The sequence below is a fragment of the Lytechinus variegatus genome, chromosome 15 (genome assembly GCF_018143015.1).
Source record: "Lytechinus variegatus isolate NC3 chromosome 15, Lvar_3.0, whole genome shotgun sequence".
Lineage (NCBI taxonomy): Eukaryota > Metazoa > Echinodermata > Echinoidea > Temnopleuroida > Toxopneustidae > Lytechinus > Lytechinus variegatus.
The window spans coordinates 28956889-28976730 of NC_054754.1; the positions used below are offsets into that span (position 1 = coordinate 28956889).

The 19842-nt window shown below is 35.6% G+C and overlaps 1 protein-coding gene across 2 annotated transcripts in view; it reads left to right on the top strand.

Moving 5' to 3' along the window:
• LOC121428939 (ATP-binding cassette sub-family A member 2-like) overlaps window positions 1–19842 on the top strand; it is a 99950-nt gene that overhangs the window by 43564 nt on the left and 36544 nt on the right. For both annotated transcript variants that reach the window (XM_041625831.1, XM_041625833.1), the window contains exons 7-17: window positions 2043–2315; window positions 3406–3510; window positions 4589–4696; window positions 9655–9717; window positions 10676–11166; window positions 12410–12587; window positions 13572–13700; window positions 17249–17513; window positions 18183–18462; window positions 18806–18920; window positions 19218–19408. In XM_041625831.1, the coding sequence (XP_041481765.1) occupies window positions 2043–2315; window positions 3406–3510; window positions 4589–4696; window positions 9655–9717; window positions 10676–11166; window positions 12410–12587; window positions 13572–13700; window positions 17249–17513; window positions 18183–18462; window positions 18806–18920; window positions 19218–19408 (2198 nt within the window). The remainder of the gene's footprint in view (window positions 1–2042; window positions 2316–3405; window positions 3511–4588; window positions 4697–9654; window positions 9718–10675; window positions 11167–12409; window positions 12588–13571; window positions 13701–17248; window positions 17514–18182; window positions 18463–18805; window positions 18921–19217; window positions 19409–19842) is intronic.

Here is a 19842-nt window from a genome sequence, read left to right on the forward strand (position 1 = left end):
GAGTGGTATAATTGAATTATTCGGACGTAAGAGTTCGACTGCACCTGCTAGTCTTCGTCAGGCAATGAAGTCGACCAATCATATCAGGGCGGTTCCGGCACCTATGGCCCGCAGCCTACGGTATAAAAGGCACGCGCAGCGAGTGTCCACTTCATTGCCTGATGAAGACTAGCAGGTGCAGTCGAAATGTCGCAATTACAGTTTGCCACATCGTGAGACAGCAGATTATCTCTTACTCCGATTTCAACCTACCACGATGATTAACATCTTCCATACAATCGAATTATTATTGATAAAATGAAAGAAGAAAAATGAAAATAAAAGAGAGACATTAACCTTTGATCTGTAACATTAAACCTTTGACCACTAGGGTATCTTAGTTTGCTTCAGAAATGATGTTTGTTGTTTACTGATCAATTAAATTTTGAAAGATTCTTCACTAAAAACCAATAAAATATTATGAAACGCACAGAGTCAACCATAAAAACACAAAATGACAAAAATCGTCATTTGACTTAAATTGACAGTTTGAGAGAGAGAGAGGGTCTCTTGACATGCCTGAGTGCTTTCTGAAACGATTTCCATTATAAAAATAAAGTCAGTTTGAAGCCTGATGATAACCTTTTATTTTGATACTAAATTGTCACTGTATTTGAAGAGCATAAGTGAATAAATCGTAAATGATTGTAAAAAAAATCAATTCCGATTACAGGTGTACCCCAACTTTTGACTGGTACTGTACATTATATCATATAGGGAAAGAAAACTCCTTTTCTGTCCAGATATTATGTAGAGTCATCTATGGAAATTATGCTGTTACTCCTATTTTGTAATTAAATTACTCCTATTTTGTAATTAAATTACTCCTATTTTGTATGTTTTACAGGTTGGTAGGCCTGCATTCACATACAGTCCGACCTCTCTTATCCGGACACGTTGGGACCAGCACCAATCCGGATAAGGGATTTATCCGGATCTGGGAGACCCAATATTAAATACACGCAGCTGCGTTGCCGGCCAGTATCGGCAGTAGCTACACTGCACTAATGTAGTGGGCGTACGGTAAAGACAATCACTGCAGAGTCAGTGCAAATTATAGGCAGTGTTTTTTATTGAAATGAAATCGATCGATGGCCAAAACTCTTGGATAATTTACCTGCTAAAATGACTGAGGTATACATCGAGCATACCTCGAAAGAAAGTGAATGACTCGATGAAACTAAGTTTTAAAATTAGATCATCGCGGCGGGTATCGCAGCTTCGCAATGTCAGCCATTGTTCCACTGACTGTAGGCTCAAACATGATAGATGGCGCTGTCCGTATTGAGGCCTAAAGTTAGCTAGCAAGACATGTGTTGTTTTTCCCGCGAAGCAAAAAGAGAAACGTGATGAAATGTTTGCGCTGCACCCTGATTTACTGGAAATTATCATTCCTAAAGTTCTTTTGGTGATTTGGGTGAGATATTTTCATGAAAAATATGTTTGGTGTAGGGTGACTATGTTGGGAAATATATGTAATCAAAGTGAGTTTATGTATAGGATTGACTTTAGATTGAAATCTCATTTCCTCACGTACCTGTACTAGATTAAAAAAAAAAAAAAAAAAAAAAAAAAAAAATCTCGGCAAGTGTGCGTCCGGATAATAGAGAGATCCGGATAAGGGGAGGCCGGATAAGAGAGGTCGGACTGTATTTCAGTACATGTAACTGCATGAGCTTCAGTATTAATCAACATTGTAGGAACTTATATACAGTGTTAAACAACAGATAATCGTTCTTTTAAGACAAAGCAATAATCATTAAGCTGAAAGGCTTTAAAATTTTTTTGCTTAAATGTTTTATTTTCCATTTATTTTTTGGTGGATAACTTTTAATATGAAGCAACCCATGACCATTTTATTTCATATGAATTCCTCTATGTTCAATATTAATGTTGTTTACTAGTACATGCACATGCACTGATAATTTCAAAATGAATATCATGACAATCAAACATTGAAAATATACCATTGTTTAATTTTCTGTCTGTTTCCCACCTTTCAGTTGTTCAAAGTTTTGTATGGCAGCGATCCCCGCAATGCCAGCAATCCTTACTACCCAGACAATGCCACGGACTTCAACGACTTCTTAGACCGTCGCTTCGGCCATGTTAAGAATGGCGCCCTCTTCCGGAATGCGGATCCCGGTGATCTGTACAGCATGGACGGGTTGGTGGACATCCTCAGCCAGGCACCTGGGTTGTCCGATTCCCCAGGAGGGGTTGACCAGTCCAGAGGAAACATGTCTGCTTCCATGCAGTTAGCGCAGTACTTTGAGGTAGGTCATGATCCGGGTGGGTGTTTCATAAAGCTGTTCGTAAGTTAAGAGCGACTTTAAGAACGACTGGTGAACCTTTCTCATGCGCTTGCTAAATAATCACCAATGAACATGGTGAACATTATTGTATCCCCAAGGAAGGATCACCAGTCGTTCTTAAAGTCGCTCTTAACTTGCGAACAGCTTTATGAAATGGCCCCCAGGTGTTGTTGTCTCCTTCGGAATTCTTGTGGCCTTTCCCGATCACCCTCTGTTTTGCCTACACAGAAAGAGGAACTATAATCATGCTAATCAAAGAGTGCATGTGTTCACTCTGCAGAGTAATCAAGGCACTGTTTGGTGTTTAATGATAATAAAAGCTGAATGGTGACCCTTAATTGTGCTAAATGATGTATCCATATGTCATAGGTACATGTACCTTCTCAAAAGTCAGAGGCATGTCTTTTACATGGGAATCCTGCAAGCGACCTTTCATTACCAATTCGCTCATAACTTAAGAACTGGTTTATGAAACCAATGCGCTCTGTATTATTAAATGTACAAAAAATACATTTTATTGCAAATATGGTTGAATTTTGTGTATATTACAGACCGTGCCAATCTTTTCATTCAAGATGTTTTGCGTAGACCTGTTTTACCAAGAATACTCTACAAACTCCATTTTGACGATTGAAACTTAGTCCAAGATTACATACCAATTCCTTAGACAAGGATCTCTGTCCAAGTCCTTGGACTAAAAACTCAGACTAAGACCATACATTCAAAACCTGAAGCTGGATCCTTCGGACAGAACTTTAGTCTTAAGTTCTTTTACCAAGATCTATTAGAACAAGTGTTTGCTTTATTGCTGCTCTTTACCAGGGGGCCATTTCATAATGCTATTCTTAAGTTACGCATGACTTTACACACAACTATTAAATGACCCTATCTTGCGCTAAGTGATAAATGTATAACCCTGTGTTGCCGACTTAGCACCTAAGAACATGATTTAGCAATGCATAAAATCGTGCGTAACTTTGCAGACAGCTTTTATGTAAACACCTCTCTGGCTTTCATTTTGTTAATTGTGTTTTGATTATGGTGCCCACAGGATCGTCTTCTAGATCCCGATGAGCTTCAGGACTTGACCTGCAACGACCACCTCGGAAGTTCTCTCTATGACACAGCCTCAAATGGCCAAGGAGAAAATGCTACGGTAAGTTATTATGTTTACCTATTGCCTACTGGATCTAGTGGTCCCTGTGCAAAGCCTATAGGAATCAGAGATTTTACCATTCTGTGGCCCGTGTTCGGGCTGAATTTGATTCAAAGTTTGGTCTGAAGTTATTGTTTAGTATGGATAGCCAATTATTGACACAGATCTTCCAATTCAGTTCAGTTTTGATTTGTCAAATCATTCATAATTATCTGGGATATTTGAATTAGTTTTCTTTGCCGTTTTAGCAAGAGCGCAATGAATATAATTATAAAGAAACATACAACATTAACAAAATTTCGGCTTCCTATAAATGTAGCACAGGGTTAGACCATGGCCTAGGTTACACCTGACTTCAGAAAACAGTCCAATTTGTTGAGATTTATTTTGGATCTTCTGTAAAACACTGATAGAAATGAAAAATTTGGATGGTGATAATCTTACTAACTTTGTGAAAAATAATTTGTCAATCAAACCACTTCCAAAAGAAATAGTTTGGCCAGCTACATGTACATGTATTTGCAATAGAGATGGACTCCACTCATCCATTTATTTGTGGCGAGACTTAATGTTTATTTTTTTTAACAATGGAATTTCTGGTAATTTTTACAAAATTTTGATTTACCAATTTTCATTGAATATATCACCTGAATTTCAGCTGCGTCCATAACTGTATAACATTGTTGTACAAATAGACTCTCAGTATTTTATCTACCGAAATTCATACTAATTTGGTAAAATATCAGCAGACAATACAAGCAATGCATAGCAATCACTTGTGTATATATGTGAAGTGTTTTAATGTTACGTTTTTATATAAGAATAATCACACATTGAGGATGAATAAATATCTATAGCAAAAGGCATTAATTCCATATTCAACAATCTAAAAGAGATATACTGATGTATAATTAATTTTTCGTTTAACTAACATTAATTTTTAAACAATGATGACTCCTCGTCAGTTATATTGTGAGGAGATAACTGAAGGTTACAATGATTGATGTGTTCTGTCGCCTCTCAGACACTGGTGAAAACCAATTAAGATTCTTTCTCTTTTTGTTTTTTATTTTAACAGGACAGTTTTAGAGAACGAGTGTGCAACCACGAGGAGAGCTACCCTTTGTTTGTTAGTCTCTCGCAAGAGCTGCATGACCAGATTGATCTGGACCAGTTGGTTGACAAGGTAGGTTTCATGCATACCACTTTAATCTGGTTCACTCCAGTCTGATCCAGTTTAATCCTGCACAGACTGCTTCAGTGATATGAACTTTCAGTCCTACCAATTCAACATTATATATGCACCTTTGTGTAATTTGTATTGAATCTATGCTTGATACAACTCATAAGTATTTAAAAATTGTAGCAAGGATGATAAATATATTATTCAAGTGAATTGGATCCAGTGTTCTTTATGGAATTGATATCATTGATTAACATTATGAGTATTTTTGTTATTATTATTATTATTATTATAATTAGTAGTAGTAGTAGTATCATTATTATGGATTTTCATAAATTATGGATTTTCATTTTCATTTTTTCATTTTCATTATTATTATTACTGAAATTTCATTATTATTACAATCATCATTATTGTTATTTATTTATTTGGCATTAGACAATCCAACAGAAAGTACATAGAATAACAAATAAGTTATAAGTATTATTATTATTATCATTATTAAATGTATTTGTTATTCCTTGTTTTTATTGATTTAAGATCATTATTGACTATACGTTACAAAACATTGTAAGTAGACATGAATTTGGCATTAGATTATTTCATATTGGTTACGGGTTAGCTATACAGGTGTCTTATTCATGAAACTTGCTGTCAATAGCATAATGCATGCTACTGTTATAAGCTACTAAAATGGATCAATGTGATTGGCCAAGAGCTAATTTTCCATACCTGCAGAATTTCAGTAATTGTTATTGATAGCAAGTTTTGTGAAATTATATTTCTAAAGGTCAATTTTCTCATTTTGTTCACCAAGATATTTTAAACTTTTATCAGTATCACATACATGTACGATGCGGATTAGAAATAATGACAATATAAATCTTTACCCCCCTTAATTCAACAAAGCTTGTTTTTTCTTCTTTGCTTTTTATAGAAGGGCAGTTCCATAAAATAACCTTTTTATACATCCGACCCCCATATTTCTCAAGTTTTACTTCACTTCATAAACTGACCAAGTCATGATTATTTCAGAGCATTACAGACTGTCAAAATTTCATGAAGGTTTCACAAACGTGGGGTCGGACGTACATATTATATGGAATTTCCAAGCAGTGTTAGGAAGGACATGACCAGATTCACATATTTACATCAAACTATATATACATGCACATTGTACTTCATTTTTCACATATTTATTTAAACTGTTTACTAATCTGTCCATATATTTTTTATGTTGTTTTTTGTTTGTTCTTGTTACCTGTAAAATCCTTTGTAAATTGTATGCAGATTATCACATGAATGGATTTGGTTGAATGAGAATTAATTGATTTGATTTTTAAGATGAATCCTTCTGTGCATGACCACGTTTTGGGGCCTGATTCATAACGATATGATAATGGTAATCTTTTTTCATTTAGTAAACTACCACGGTAGCCTTGATTTTGATGGGCTATTCAGCCACGTTGTCTTGATATATACCATTACCATAATGACAAGGTTCCCATCGTGTCGAAGGCAGAAGGACCAGAGCTGCCAACCAGTACGTTTTGACAAATTTAGTACGTTTTTGCAAGCAAAATATGACAGTACATTTTTTCTTTAAAAAATGTGATTTTGTAAAAAACAAAACACAAATATGGTTATTGGATCAATGTAATTTCAGGTAACTTTTTTTTCAATCATTTTGTTAAAACCAGTGCGCATTTTAGCTTGCATGCAGATTGGGCGCCGCAATGAGCGTGCGTGCCATGCATTTTATTATGAAATACATTTTTTTATTGGAAAAATACATTTTTTTTCATTAAAAAATACAATTTTTCATTCCCAGAGGTTGGCAGGTCTGAAGGCCCCTGTACTAGCCTGGAGCCTGTTTCATATTGCAATAATAGTTGAAAGCTACTGAAATCAATAAACTTGGAAATTTGTTCGAGATATTTTGTATTTGCTATAATAACAAGTCTTTAGGAAATGGGACCCAGAACTACAATATGTGATCATGCCTTCAGGCTGTCTGTCTAACTGTCTCTATGTCTGTCTGTCTGTCTGTCTGTCTGTCTGTCCACCTTGAGAACTCAGGGAAGTGTTTTCCTCAAGAACCAAAGAAAAATTAGAAAGTGAAGAAGCTTAATTCAAAGTCAGTTTGGTCTTATCTTCTTCCAGTTCAATCAAATCCATTGAGGTTTTTTTTTTTTTTTTTTGGGGGGGGTATTTTTGCAATTAGAAAGTGCACACTTTGCTCAGCTAAATATTCATGTTTGCCATGTTTGGTGAAAACATTTAGAGCAAGACCAAATGATCATTAAAACTAGTCAACATACTATATTGAAATTGAGAAAATAATTGAATATTGTATTTGTATGTATTTGTGTTTGTGTTTAAGATATGGTATATACTATACTGTATACATTATGTACCTGTAAATAATTTGTTTACCAATACATAACAATAACACAAACTGTGAAGAACGATATTTAGAGAAGTTTCACATGGTGTAATTTATTCATTACAATAAACGGGTTGATTTTATTTATATTTAACAGCATAGGTTTGTGAGGACTTTTACCGTACATCAAATTAAGTGAAATTATATTTGCATTACATGCTATGTTTGTAGTACATAAAAGTGTAGTATTTTCTATTTACCATCAAACACTGTCTACATGTATCTGATGGCGTATATCTCCCCAACTGGGGCAAAGTTTCATAAGCTGTTTGTAAGTTATGCACAACTTTACACACCATGGGCATATATACTTATTCGCATGTTATTCAATGGGGGGGTGAGATAATAGTCCCCCCTACAGTTGGTTGAATTTATGCCATTGTTACACAACCAGTGACCTATGAGATTGGGGGGGGAGGGGGCAGAAAGGGCAGTCTGCCCCCCCCCCCTTGATGAGTCACAACCCATACAAAATACATATCCCTGCCCCCCCTGACGAGCTTGAAGACCTTTTTTTTCTGGGGCTTGTCAAATTTTTTGACCGGTTTAGCCCCCCTGTGGTAAATCCCAGGTACGCCACTGCGTACAGTCAATGACAAGCTACACACAGTGTGGTGAGTTTGCTCCCCATTAAATTGTGCATAACATACAAAGAGCATGACCCTGCCTCCATCTTTTATTCTCATCATCCAATTAAAATAAACTTTACACATGTGTATACAACTATCCATGTACATTTATGAACTTTTTTATTCTTCATGAATCTTCTGCGCACATGTCAGAGATAATGGTCCATATCCTGCAGTTTATTTTAATTTAAACTCCGGTCTAATTTCATAATTTATTTCGTTTGATTTAATTTCATAAAAAATATTCATTTTAGTTCATAAGTTAAAAATAATTTAAACTTGATTTGATATTTTTCAATGGGCCATTTTTCTCCTCGTTTTGGCCTATGATTGACTATTTCTACAGTGCATTCATTCATAATACTGTACATGTTTTGATGATTTTGAAATTTGAATGCAGATTTATTTCATTTTCATGTTTTTTTTTTTTTTTGGGGGGGTCTAATCATTATGTACCTATTAAAGTTTGATTTTATATTAAATGTACAGTGTATACATGTAGGTGTAGAAACACATGAAAATATAACAATCAAACAATTGGTGACTTAGAGATACCCGAAGTTTGATATACATGTACATGACTTTGTATCTATAACAATTACATATATGTACATGTATCAGTAGTATTCAAGCAACATGTATTTTTTAAAAGTACATGTAAGTACAGTGTACTGGGGAGGCATATTTATTTCTTTAACAGCACCAATATACATGTATTCTGCATAATGATCATACATGTACCTTGATGCTAAAATTCAAAATTTAAAGGATAAATGATGAAACTAAAATTGCCAATAGTTGTAATCATTCCTAAGTGTTGAAAACATATACACACATGTTTTCTTATTCCTATTTATACCCTCCCCCCAAAAATGTACTACAAATTTTATCTATAGAATAATTAAAGAAGTTCCTGTGCTATTATGTTCTTTCAATTCAAGTTCAACTCTGCTAATAGAATTTCCTAAAAAGTGTGTAAATGAGGAATCTGTCATGAGTTCAAAGTATACTGTACATATACATGTATGTGACAGGGTATATAGAAACAGTGATGGGAACATACCACAGGTATGTGAAAAGAACATCTGTTTATCTCGAGAAATAAGAATACAATAGTGCAAAGCACTGTGACAATAAACTGGAAAATCAAATACATCAAGCCTACATGTATCAATATTGCTACAGCACGATTGTTCGTGATAATTTTGTTTGTAGTAATGTGACAGATGCTTATTATTTCAAGTATTGGTATGAATTGAGATGCCGATGGGATATAATACATGTACACTCATATGTGTACATGTATATTTAAGTTCTTTTTCATGTTGCATTCACAAGAAACCATGTAATTAATTTGAACATACATGTAGAAGTGTATTAATGTAAACACTGAAATAAACTCTGTGATGTATAAACAAAATATCATGAAACTTATAATTTGCCATGGAGGAGTATACATACATTATATATATATATATATATATATATATATATATATATATATATGCAGGTATGCATTAATTTATTTCTGAAAATCTATTTAGTTATAAGGAGTAGAAAGAAAAACCCAACAAAGATTATGTATTACCAGAACTCTTCTAAATTTACCAAGTCCATTTTACGAATGTCTTCATGTTGATCATTATTAACATTTGAATTAAAAAATGAGAAATATGATGGATTTTGTTGTCTCATTCTCAATGGGTTTATTATCAAGATTAGGAGAGAATCTAGTAAACTTTGTCCTATTTGTATCTTGCAGAAAAAATGATATGTAAATATGAAGTATTATTATTATTCCTTTTGGTTTACATAGAAAAATTATATGTGTATCACAAATTACATGTGTAGATCTCATATACTCCTTCAATTTTTTTTCTCAACAGCTGAATTTGACAGATACTGATCTAGTTAATAGCAGAATTGAGGCAATCCTTGCTTCAAAAGAGGTGAGTGTATGATCTTCATTCAAATTCACATTCATTTATTTCACATCTCTTATAAGAACAGGATACATTACATTGTGAATTAATGCAATAAAATAAAGCAACAATGACACAACAATGTCACAGCTCATTGAATATGCGAGTTGGTTTCCGAGCAATAACTAAAAAAATATTGAATGGATTTAGAAAATTGTTGGTGTGTAGTTGACACCAAAATACAGGCTAAGTTTAAATTCGGAGTCCGCAGCTCAAAGGACAAAGCTCATTAAATGTGCGAGTTGCTTTCTGTGCAATGACTTGAAAAATATTCAATGGATTTTGAAAAATGTTGGTGTGTAGGTAGATGACACCAAAATACAGGCTAAGTTCGAATTCGGAGTCTGCAAGTCAAAGGTCACAGCTCATTAAATATGCAAGTTAGTTTTCACATGATGCCTCGAAAAATATTTGATGGATTAAAACAAATTTTGGTGTGTAGGTAGATGACACCATAGTACAGACTAAGTTCGAATTCGGAGTCCGCAGGTCAAATGTCACAGCTCATTATATATGCGAGTTGGTTCAAAGGTCTAAATTTGTTTATTATATATTATGCATATTGGTTTCTGCACCATATTGAATGAAATTCTGATCGTGACAAGTGGGGGCATCTGTGTCCTTTGAACACGTCAAATTTCTAGTATAGATATATCTTAAGATATCTTGATGATGATTACATGCAGGTCTGCTAGGATGCACCCTGATTGAAAATTTGATCAACAAGTGGGTCTTCGCAGAAGACTACATGTAGCACAATTACAACTTGCTTCAGGAGCCTTCTGTTTGCAAGTCATTGTAGGCTGTTTATTCAGGCCACTTAACTCGAGTGAAGGGTTTGCACACCAGACAATAGGTTTGCTTAAAATAGAGCCCTATGTTTTTAAACATTAAATCTTTGTTTTTCGTATTTTCTTATTTTCAGGTTCAAAAGTTTGCTCGCTTTCAGCAGACTCTTCAAGATGTGTACGTCTTTGCCCAAAAGCTTCCTGGGGATGCGTGCCCCGCCCCGACAACACCTCCCCCACCCAGCGAGTCTCCATCCACCACAGAGGTCCCCTCCTACTCCCCCACCCTGACCCCCATCCTCACCCCCCAATCCCCTTCCATGACCCCTCCCTCTCCCAGCCAGGATAAACCCCAAGAGGGGGATCTCGGCACGGAGGCTCCGTACACTACCTTCGCGGACGATCTAATCTCCAACTTCACCACGAATCTCTCCACCAACTTTAACGGATCATGGTTCAACGTGACGACATCCTCGGTGTCTGGGACCACGCCCACTCCATTGTGGACCACGCCCACCCCAAAGGCAACCAAGAAGCCCAGCCCTCCGCCCAGACCGAAGACGAAGCAAGAGGAACAGAAGGAAAAAGTGGCCCTTCTTTACAAGCTTTGGGCTAAAATACAGTATAGGTAATTATATGTACCTGACAAGAAATGAGTTTGTTCACAGTTGGAGCAGAAGTTTCAGGAGGTCGATGGCTAAAGCCTCTCTTAAATTGGGAGCAAACCAACTCTTGTGTCACAGATGTGGTTTATGGTACACCTTGTGGAGTGTTATAGAAACAGTGGATAGAAGAAGAAAAGAAATGGATAGGCGAGAAAGTGGAATTTTGAGAGTAGAGTAATCTTTTTTTTTATGTAGTCCTGAAAAGGACTGTAAGCCAGAAGAGATTGATGAGTAGTAGGATGGATGAGGAGATCTTGGCTTGAGTCGGCGAGTAGAGATGATGAGTAGAAGCAGTAGAGAGACTCAACGTTTCGGGCAGGTTGACTGTCCGTCTTCAGGACTCATCAACCTCTTCTGGCTTATAGTCCTTTTCAGGACTACATTCAAGAAAGATTACTCTACTCTCAAATTTCCACTTTTTCGCCTATCCATTTCTTTCTTCTTGTATCCACTGTTTCTATAACACTCCACATGGTGTACCGTAAACCACATCTGCGATTGTACATGCCACCATGCAAACCTTCAAACAACACCCAACTCTTGTGTGTCGTCTCTCATTGACTTTGTGATATTAATAGCTAGTCTTAAACAATTTCAGATAAATATATGTAATATGAGTTTTATTTTGTACGTTATTGATTTTATTTTGTACGTTATTGATTTCATGAATATTGAGGAAATAATAATAAACCTAGAATTCCATATCAGTTCAGTTCACTTTGGTTTGTTTTTCATATCTCGCAAAATATCAAATACAATTTTAAATGTCCATCAAAATACAGTAAATCATTGATGATAAAATAACACAATGCATCACCATTATTCATAATGAATAAGACAAATGTTATACAATTGAACGTTCAGATTGGAGTCAGATATATCGATAAGATAGGGAATGGAGGACAAACTATTAAAAAGCAGAGCTTGTAATTTTTAGTTTCCCTATTAATAAATTATAAGTTATTGTCAACTTATTTTAATATCAATATATTACAAGAAAAGAAAGTGAAAGAAAAAAAATAAAAAAAAAACGAGAGAAAGATAAAAAAAACTGAGGAAGGTTGGACTAACAATAGTTAAGAGGAACACTAGGGAACACCATAGAAGTGTGAACTGAAAAGTTCTTGCTTTTATTGGGGTGGAACCTGGGTTTCATCATCAGAATATCACCCCTTGTAATTCGCCATTTACAATCTTCACTCACAGCGTGTGTGGTGTGGAACTGAAGGTCAATCAACACCTCCTTGACAGGGGTGACGTGAGGGGGTTAAAACTCACCCACGACCAGAGGAAGAGTCTTAGCCTCCTGCTTCACGTCCTCTTTAGCCGACCCACAATCCTCTATTCGCCGGACACGCCTGATGTCAGAGACGTCATCGATAAGGTAATGATGATTTTATCAGGGAAGGTTCACTCTCACATAAATTTTGTTTTAATAAAAGCAGAAAAAGAAAAGAAATGCATTAGTGTAGGTTTGCAAAGATATGTCAAAGAATAACAGTTGTGAATTTTTCAAGGTTTGATTTTGTGATGTCACAAACGAGCAGCTCACCCATACATTTACATGTATGTCATGTGATATAAATTCCATATAATGCCATTTTTCAAGAAAATAAATGTGATTTTATTTTTGCTTTCAATATATCATTTGATACTTCATTACAATCCATTACAAAAAAAAATATTCTTTCATCATGAACCATTAAAAATTGTGATTTTTAATATGTTTTATAATAATAATGATAATATATAGCATTTATGAGGCGCCGATTTATCTATTTTCCCATTCAATGGCACACTATATATTACCCTGGCTGTAGCTTCAGCTGCTAAAGGCACTTGGTGCATTCAAAGAATTAATCCTGCCGGGTACCCATTCACCCCACATGGGTTGGGGCAGCACACTGTGGATAAATTTCTTGCTGAAGGAAAACACGTAGTGGCTGAGATTCGAACCCACGCCCCTTTCATTGAAAGACGAGATTCGTAACCACTAAACCACAACGCCCCATTTATGTATTACATGTACATGTATTATGTATTACATCTTCCACCCAGGTGTAGTAAATGGGTACCTGGTGGGAAGGAATGCCTTGAATGCTTGAACACATGATAAGGGTAGCCATGTCAGAGTCGGCGGAACGTCAGGCTCATGCAATGAAAGTGGAGGGGCACCTATTGTTTGGCAGACAAAAGGTGCCCCTCCACTTTCTTTGTCCGAGCCTGATGTTCCGCTGCCTCTGAGCCATGTTAAAGCTGGGGTAATAGCATGCAGGGCTTTGAAACATTGTATTATGCTTGTTACATATTATCATTAAGATAGAAAAGTTGAATGGTATCCCTTTTCTATCTTTGTAACTTTTTTTAGGCAAGTGACTTCATCTACCTTGCGAAGAACATCTCACATAGTGCAGAAAGATGGATGAATATATCTAAGACGATCAGAGAGTACCTTGATATGAACACAACACAGCTTGCGTTACAGTATCTAGGAAAGGTAAGATTATACCCTTACACTTAAACTTGTATTCTGTTGTCCAATTTAACTTGGACCATGGCCTAACTCTATGCTAATTATAAGAAGCTGAAAATGTCAAGATTATGTTTACATTTTATGTTTCTTATGTTTACTATGCATTTTACTCACGATATGTTAATTATTATTCTCAGATAATAATGAATGATGTAAGTGATGGATGAGATGATGAATGGAAACTGTACTGTTAAATGTTTGTGCCATAATTGACTGTTTATAGTTACACCAAGATAAATGAAAGTAGTTGCAGTAAACACTGATTTCATGATAAAGTCTGTAAAACGAGGCTTGATTGTCATTATATCATCGAGGATCTAGATCTGGTACAGTTACATAAACTGAATTTTGTGAAATCTTGAAATCTACGCTGAAAAATGTTCACACTGAAGATCACCAACACAGAAAAGCACACTTGGGACAGTGTATTATTATTGCTTTGAATGTCGGCCCGACGCTTGACCCGAATCCTGTGCTTATTTGCTAATTTCTCAGCAATTACACAATTTCTTCCAGAATCCTTTGGCACATATCTTTTAATTATACAAACTGACACTTTGGTGGTCATTTCATTGGATTCTGTACGAACTCATTTTGAAATCATTACCAAAACTGGCATTTATCTTTAAGACCAGAGTTTAAATTGAAATAGAGTTCAGAATCCTGGCCTAACAGTATAACATTGTTCATGTGGTCAGTTTTACTAGACGAACTCAACTACTTCTAGTCTCTCTTATACAGATCAAAGCAGAGTTGACTAAGTGTCCTGGGGCGGTATTCTGAAAACGTTCTTATCTACGTCACTTTCTTAAATTGGTATTCTGAAAACGTTCTTATCTTTTTCTTATCTTTTGTTCTTATCTTTGTTGTTATCTTGCTTTCCATCCAATGCCGAGCGCGTAAATTTACAACTCGCGCATGTAATACCAAAGCGCGCTAAAAGATAAGAACAGAATATAGATAAGTGGTATTCTGAAAACGTTCTTATCTTTTTTCGTTCTTATCTTTCACGATATTTAAGATAATATTTAAGATAGCTAGAAGGTTATCACATCTCACGATGTCCGCGTTTTTCTTGCTCAAAATCGATGGCCTCTAGTAGTAACAAATACCCACAAGTATTCCTCCCACAATTTCTTTCATTCACCCTGTATTTTGCCCGTCTCTTTTTTCTACCCCTTCTTTCTTTTCCCTTTTTTCTTCCTTTCTATCTGTCTGTCTTTCTTCCTTTCTATCTGTCTGTCTTTCTTCTTTTCTTTCATTCTTCATTTATATATTTTCTTTTGTTCTGTTTGAATCTTTTAATTTCTTTTTTTTTCTTTTGCTTTGGGTGACTTCATCTTTCTTCCTTTTTTATTTTCCCTTTTCGTTTTATCCCTTTTTTTTCTTTACTGAGTATTTTGTCTACTTTTCCCCCGTTTCTCTTCCTTTTCTTTCTTTTTCCTTTTTCTTTCTTTCTTCCTTCACTTGTTTGTAATCTTTTTATTTTTCTTCCATTCTTTCGTTTTTATACATGCTTTTCCTTTTTTTAATCATTCATTTTATTTTCCCCCCTTTTCTTCCTTCCCTTTAATAATTCTTACTTTTTCTTTCTTATTTTTTTATTCATGCTTTCTGACACTTTTGTGTCTTTTTTACTTACCTTCTTTTTTTCTTTATTTTGCTCATTCTTTTTTCGTTCGTTCTTTATTTACTCTTTTTCTTTACTTTCTTTCTTCTCTCTGTCTTACTTCTATTAACTTTTTCTTTATTCTTTCCATTGATTTTTTTTCGTTTATTTTTCCCAGCTTTATATTTTCCCTTTTCTTTTTCTTTCTTTCCTTCTTTCTTTCTTTCTTTCTTTCTTTCTTCATTTATATATTTTCTTTTGTTCTGTTTGAATCTTTTAATTTCTTTTTTTTTCTTTTGCTTTGGGTGACTTCATCTTTCTTCCTTTTTTATTTTCCCTTTTCGTTTTATCCCTTTTTTTTCTTTACTGAGTATTTTGTCTACTTTTCCCCCGTTTCTCTTCCTTTTCTTTCCTTTTCCTTTTTCTTTCTTTCTTCCTTCACTTGTTTGTAATCTTTTTATTTTTCTTCCATTCTTTCGTTTTTATACATGCTTTTCCTTTTTTAATCATTCATTTTATTTTCCCCCTTTTTCTTCCTTCCCTTTAATAATTTTTACTTTTTCTTTCTTATTTTTTTTATTTATGCTTTCTGACACTTTTGTGTCTTTTTTTACTTACTTTCTTTTTTTCTTTATTTTGCTCATTCTTTTTTCGTTCGTTCTTTATTTACTCTTTTTCTTTACTTTCTTTCTTCTCTCTGTCTTTCTTCTATTAACTTTTTCTTTATTCTTTCCATTGATTTTTTTTCGTTTTCTTTTCCCAACTTTATATTTTCCCTTTTCTTTTTCTTTCCTTCTTTCTTTCTTTCTTTCTTTCTTTCTTTCTTTCTTTCTTTCTTTCTTTCTTTTTTTCTTTGAATTTACCTTTCTTTCCTTTATCTTTTTGTAGTCTTCATATTTGCCTTAATTTTCCTTTCATTATTTTTCTCTCATCTTTATTTCTTTGTTTAATTTTCTTTTTTTTCTCTTCCTTCACTTTTTACATTTTTTGCCTTTTTTCTTTTTTTTTCTTTCTAACTTTCTTTCATTCTTTTTTTTAGACTTTTTTTCTTTTTTGGTTCCTTGTTACTTTATTTTATCTTATTAATTTGACCTTTTTCTATTTTTGTGTGTATTCATTTTAGTTAATTTCTTTTTTTTCTTCATTTTTGTTCCTTCACTTTATCATTGATAATTGTTCTATTTCTTTCTTCCGTTTCCTTCTTTTATTCATTCTATTTTCTTTCTTTTTTAATTTTTAAGTTCTTTTTGCTTGCTTTCTTTCGTTTACTCTTTTTTTTTCATTATTTCTGCTTTGTCCCTTTCATCTTTTTTTCTGCCTCATTCTGACCCTTTTCTGTCTTCTTACTTTCATACCTACTTACTTTCTTTCTTCATATTTTGTTCTTTATTCGTACCTGCTTTATTTACTTTTCTTTCTTTTTTTGTGCACGTGGACGTCTCGAAATAATAAAATGAGTCATTGCGTATAAAATGCCTATTTCGCGCAATGCGCCAGAAAGAGTGAACGCGCAGCGCCCATGATATTCTCTTCACATAAGGAACGCTCTTATTGGTTAAACTGCCAATATAAAGCGCATTTTGATTGGTAAAATCTTAAAAATGGGCGTGTTGGAGATAAGAAGGGGGCAGTCCTTACAGAGATAAGAACACGTTAAGAAGATTTTCAGAATACCGATTTGCAATGATTTTAGCGTCTTCTTATCTCAGTGAGATAAGATAAAAGATAAGAACGAAGATAAGAACGTTTTCGGAATACCACCCCAGAGTTCTTAAGCAACCCTTATGTCAATGCAAGAATTCAGATTCATTGTAGGGTAAGGATGGAATAGTGATTGTAGTTGTTTTATTTTGTCTGGGGCACCTACAACTAATATTATTTTGTTTGTGTGTGTGTGTTGCAGATGGAAGAACAGCTGAGTGAACACCCGGAGTTCTTGAGCAACTCCAGCCTGAGTCCCGACCTGCAGGTCTTCATCACCAACAGTTCCTTGGTGTCTGTTCCCTACATCCGGAACCATCTGGACGTCATCGACAATGCTGCCTGTGCGTGGTTGGAGCTGACCAGACCCATCAAGTGGGATCTGTTTGTTGGCTTCCCTGACGAGGCATCCATGGTTCAGTACGCCCTCCAGGACTCCCATGCTGATGGACGGACTGTCTTTGCAAGTGAGTGTTGTGTAGTATTTGTAGAACCGTTCAAGTGACCTATTTTATAGAATGGTCACCTGGGTTAATGGAATGCCATGTTTAAATCAGGGATGTAGTTGGGACCAGTAATTCTGAGTAACAAGACGGCTAGAGAAACCTACTTTCATAGCCATCGTACATGTGACTCGGGCCAAGTCTGAGGCCAAGACCGTCGCATCAAGGCCGGCCTTGACTACATTCCTGGTTACAATGTACCCCAGAGCATTGTTTTATCAACATCTATCGTCTGTACAGTTGTCAGATCAGACAACTTTTCCTGGCATTTTGCATTGTTAAGAAGCACAGGTGTCGGATTGCTAGTATCATGGTAAACATGATGAAACAGAATTTGTCAGATAATAATCCGAGTCTTCCATGAAATGCTCCGGAGGAAGAATCATTGATATATTTAAATAAATTTTTAGACTACCAAGAGATTGATTTAATATACAGAAGATGTATTATCTGTTTGGTGTAAGAAGTAGAAGGAGGGAATGTCATCATGGTTTGAGAGACAGTTCCCCTTAGTAAGAGGGTAATTGCTGACTGAAATAAATGATGATGTCTGATGGTGCAGTCTTGTTAGAAAGCCCTGTATGCTGAATGGTTCCTGAAGACTTCTTCAGTCCACTCCTACTCTCTTCGCAGGTGTTGCCTTCCAGACCAACAAAGACGGCACGCTTCCATCCCACACCGTCTACAAGATCCGCCAGAACTCTTCCTTCACTGACCGCACTGACCTTGTACGACGTCGGTTCTGGCGTCCTGGTGCCAACCACCACCCTGTTCTTGGGTACTACACCTATGGCTTCGTCTGGGTACAGGATATCATTGACAGAGCCATAATTGATAAGAAGGTTGGGAGGACAGTCATCGAGCCAGGAAGCTATGCCCAGGAGTTCCCATACCCTTGCTATGTCTCAGATATGTAAGTACATGGATAACTCTGCCTAAGTTGCCCTTCCATAAGTCAAATATTTGCCTAAGTCAAAGCAATTTTGTAGACCAGATTATCAAAAGCATACCCCTTTAAATCAATTTCTCCAAAGTTGAACAAATTTCAGTAGTCCCAAAGATTTGACTTAGGCAGAGTTACCTACATGTAACTTTATAGCTTATGTGAAGGGTTAATGAATAAAATATCGATTCAAATGAACCTTTCTATTAAGAGCACCTGTTCTTAAAGACTACTGTCTTGTCTCCCATGGCAGTCCTTTAATACAGGTTTCACTGATTATATAAAATATTCTTTATTGTTTTCATTCATTTAGGTTCCCATTTACCATAGAGCAAGTGATGCCGATGGTGATGGTAATCTCTTGGGTGTACTCAGTAGCCATGCTCACACAAAGTATCGTCTATGAGAAAGAATTGCGACTCAAGGAGGTAAGCAGTTTGAATCTTTGGTTGCACATAGATTTGAGAAATTAGCTTTGATGATGTACTAAAACAAAGATTTGAGATTGAAATGGCCACCCTAGACTGTTCAAATTCAAATATGTGCCAAATGATTTAGGAAAAGAGTGTAATTGCCTAGAAATGAACAAAGGGTGCCTAAATGAAGTGTTAATTCATGATATCTGCATAAACCATGGTTTGGTACCATGGTAAAATTCTAGGTTTTTTTTTTTTTAGTATATAGGCTGAAATGTGAAATCTTCCCAAATCCCCACCCATCTGCAGGTCATGAAGATGATGGGGCTTAGCAACGCCGTCCATTGGGTAGCTTGGTTCATCACCAGTTTCCTGCAGCTCTCTGTGACCACCGGAGCTCTGACGGCCATGCTGATCGCTGGCAAGGTACTTGCTAACAGCGATCCGGTCATTGTCTGGCTCTTCCTTACCGTCTACTCTGTCAGCGTGATCAGCTTCAGGTAAGGAAAAAAAGAAATCCATATTTTGTTGTTTGAAATAGAATTCCTCTGAAAATTCATTTTGCCCAATTGAATGTTCGCCCGGCAGCTACCGAGCAGTGCTAGATCAATCTTGCTCTATCCTTTAAACCGTTGAATGCCAAACATGGTAGCAGCAACTCCCATCTTTTGATGTCATTTGGTCTTACATGGCTGGGGCTTGTACTCCAGACCTCACGGTTGCGAGGCGGATGCTCTACCAATTGAGCCAACACAACCATTCCATGGTCCTGTTTCATAAAGCCTTAGCAAATTCACAATGTCTATAACAAGTTTACTATCAGTCAATCAAATCAAAGGATTTCAGTAGCTTTACACTGATATTTCAAATTTGTTATGATAACACGTTTTATGAAACAGGCCCCAAAATTATGATCATGAACATTCCTCTTGTG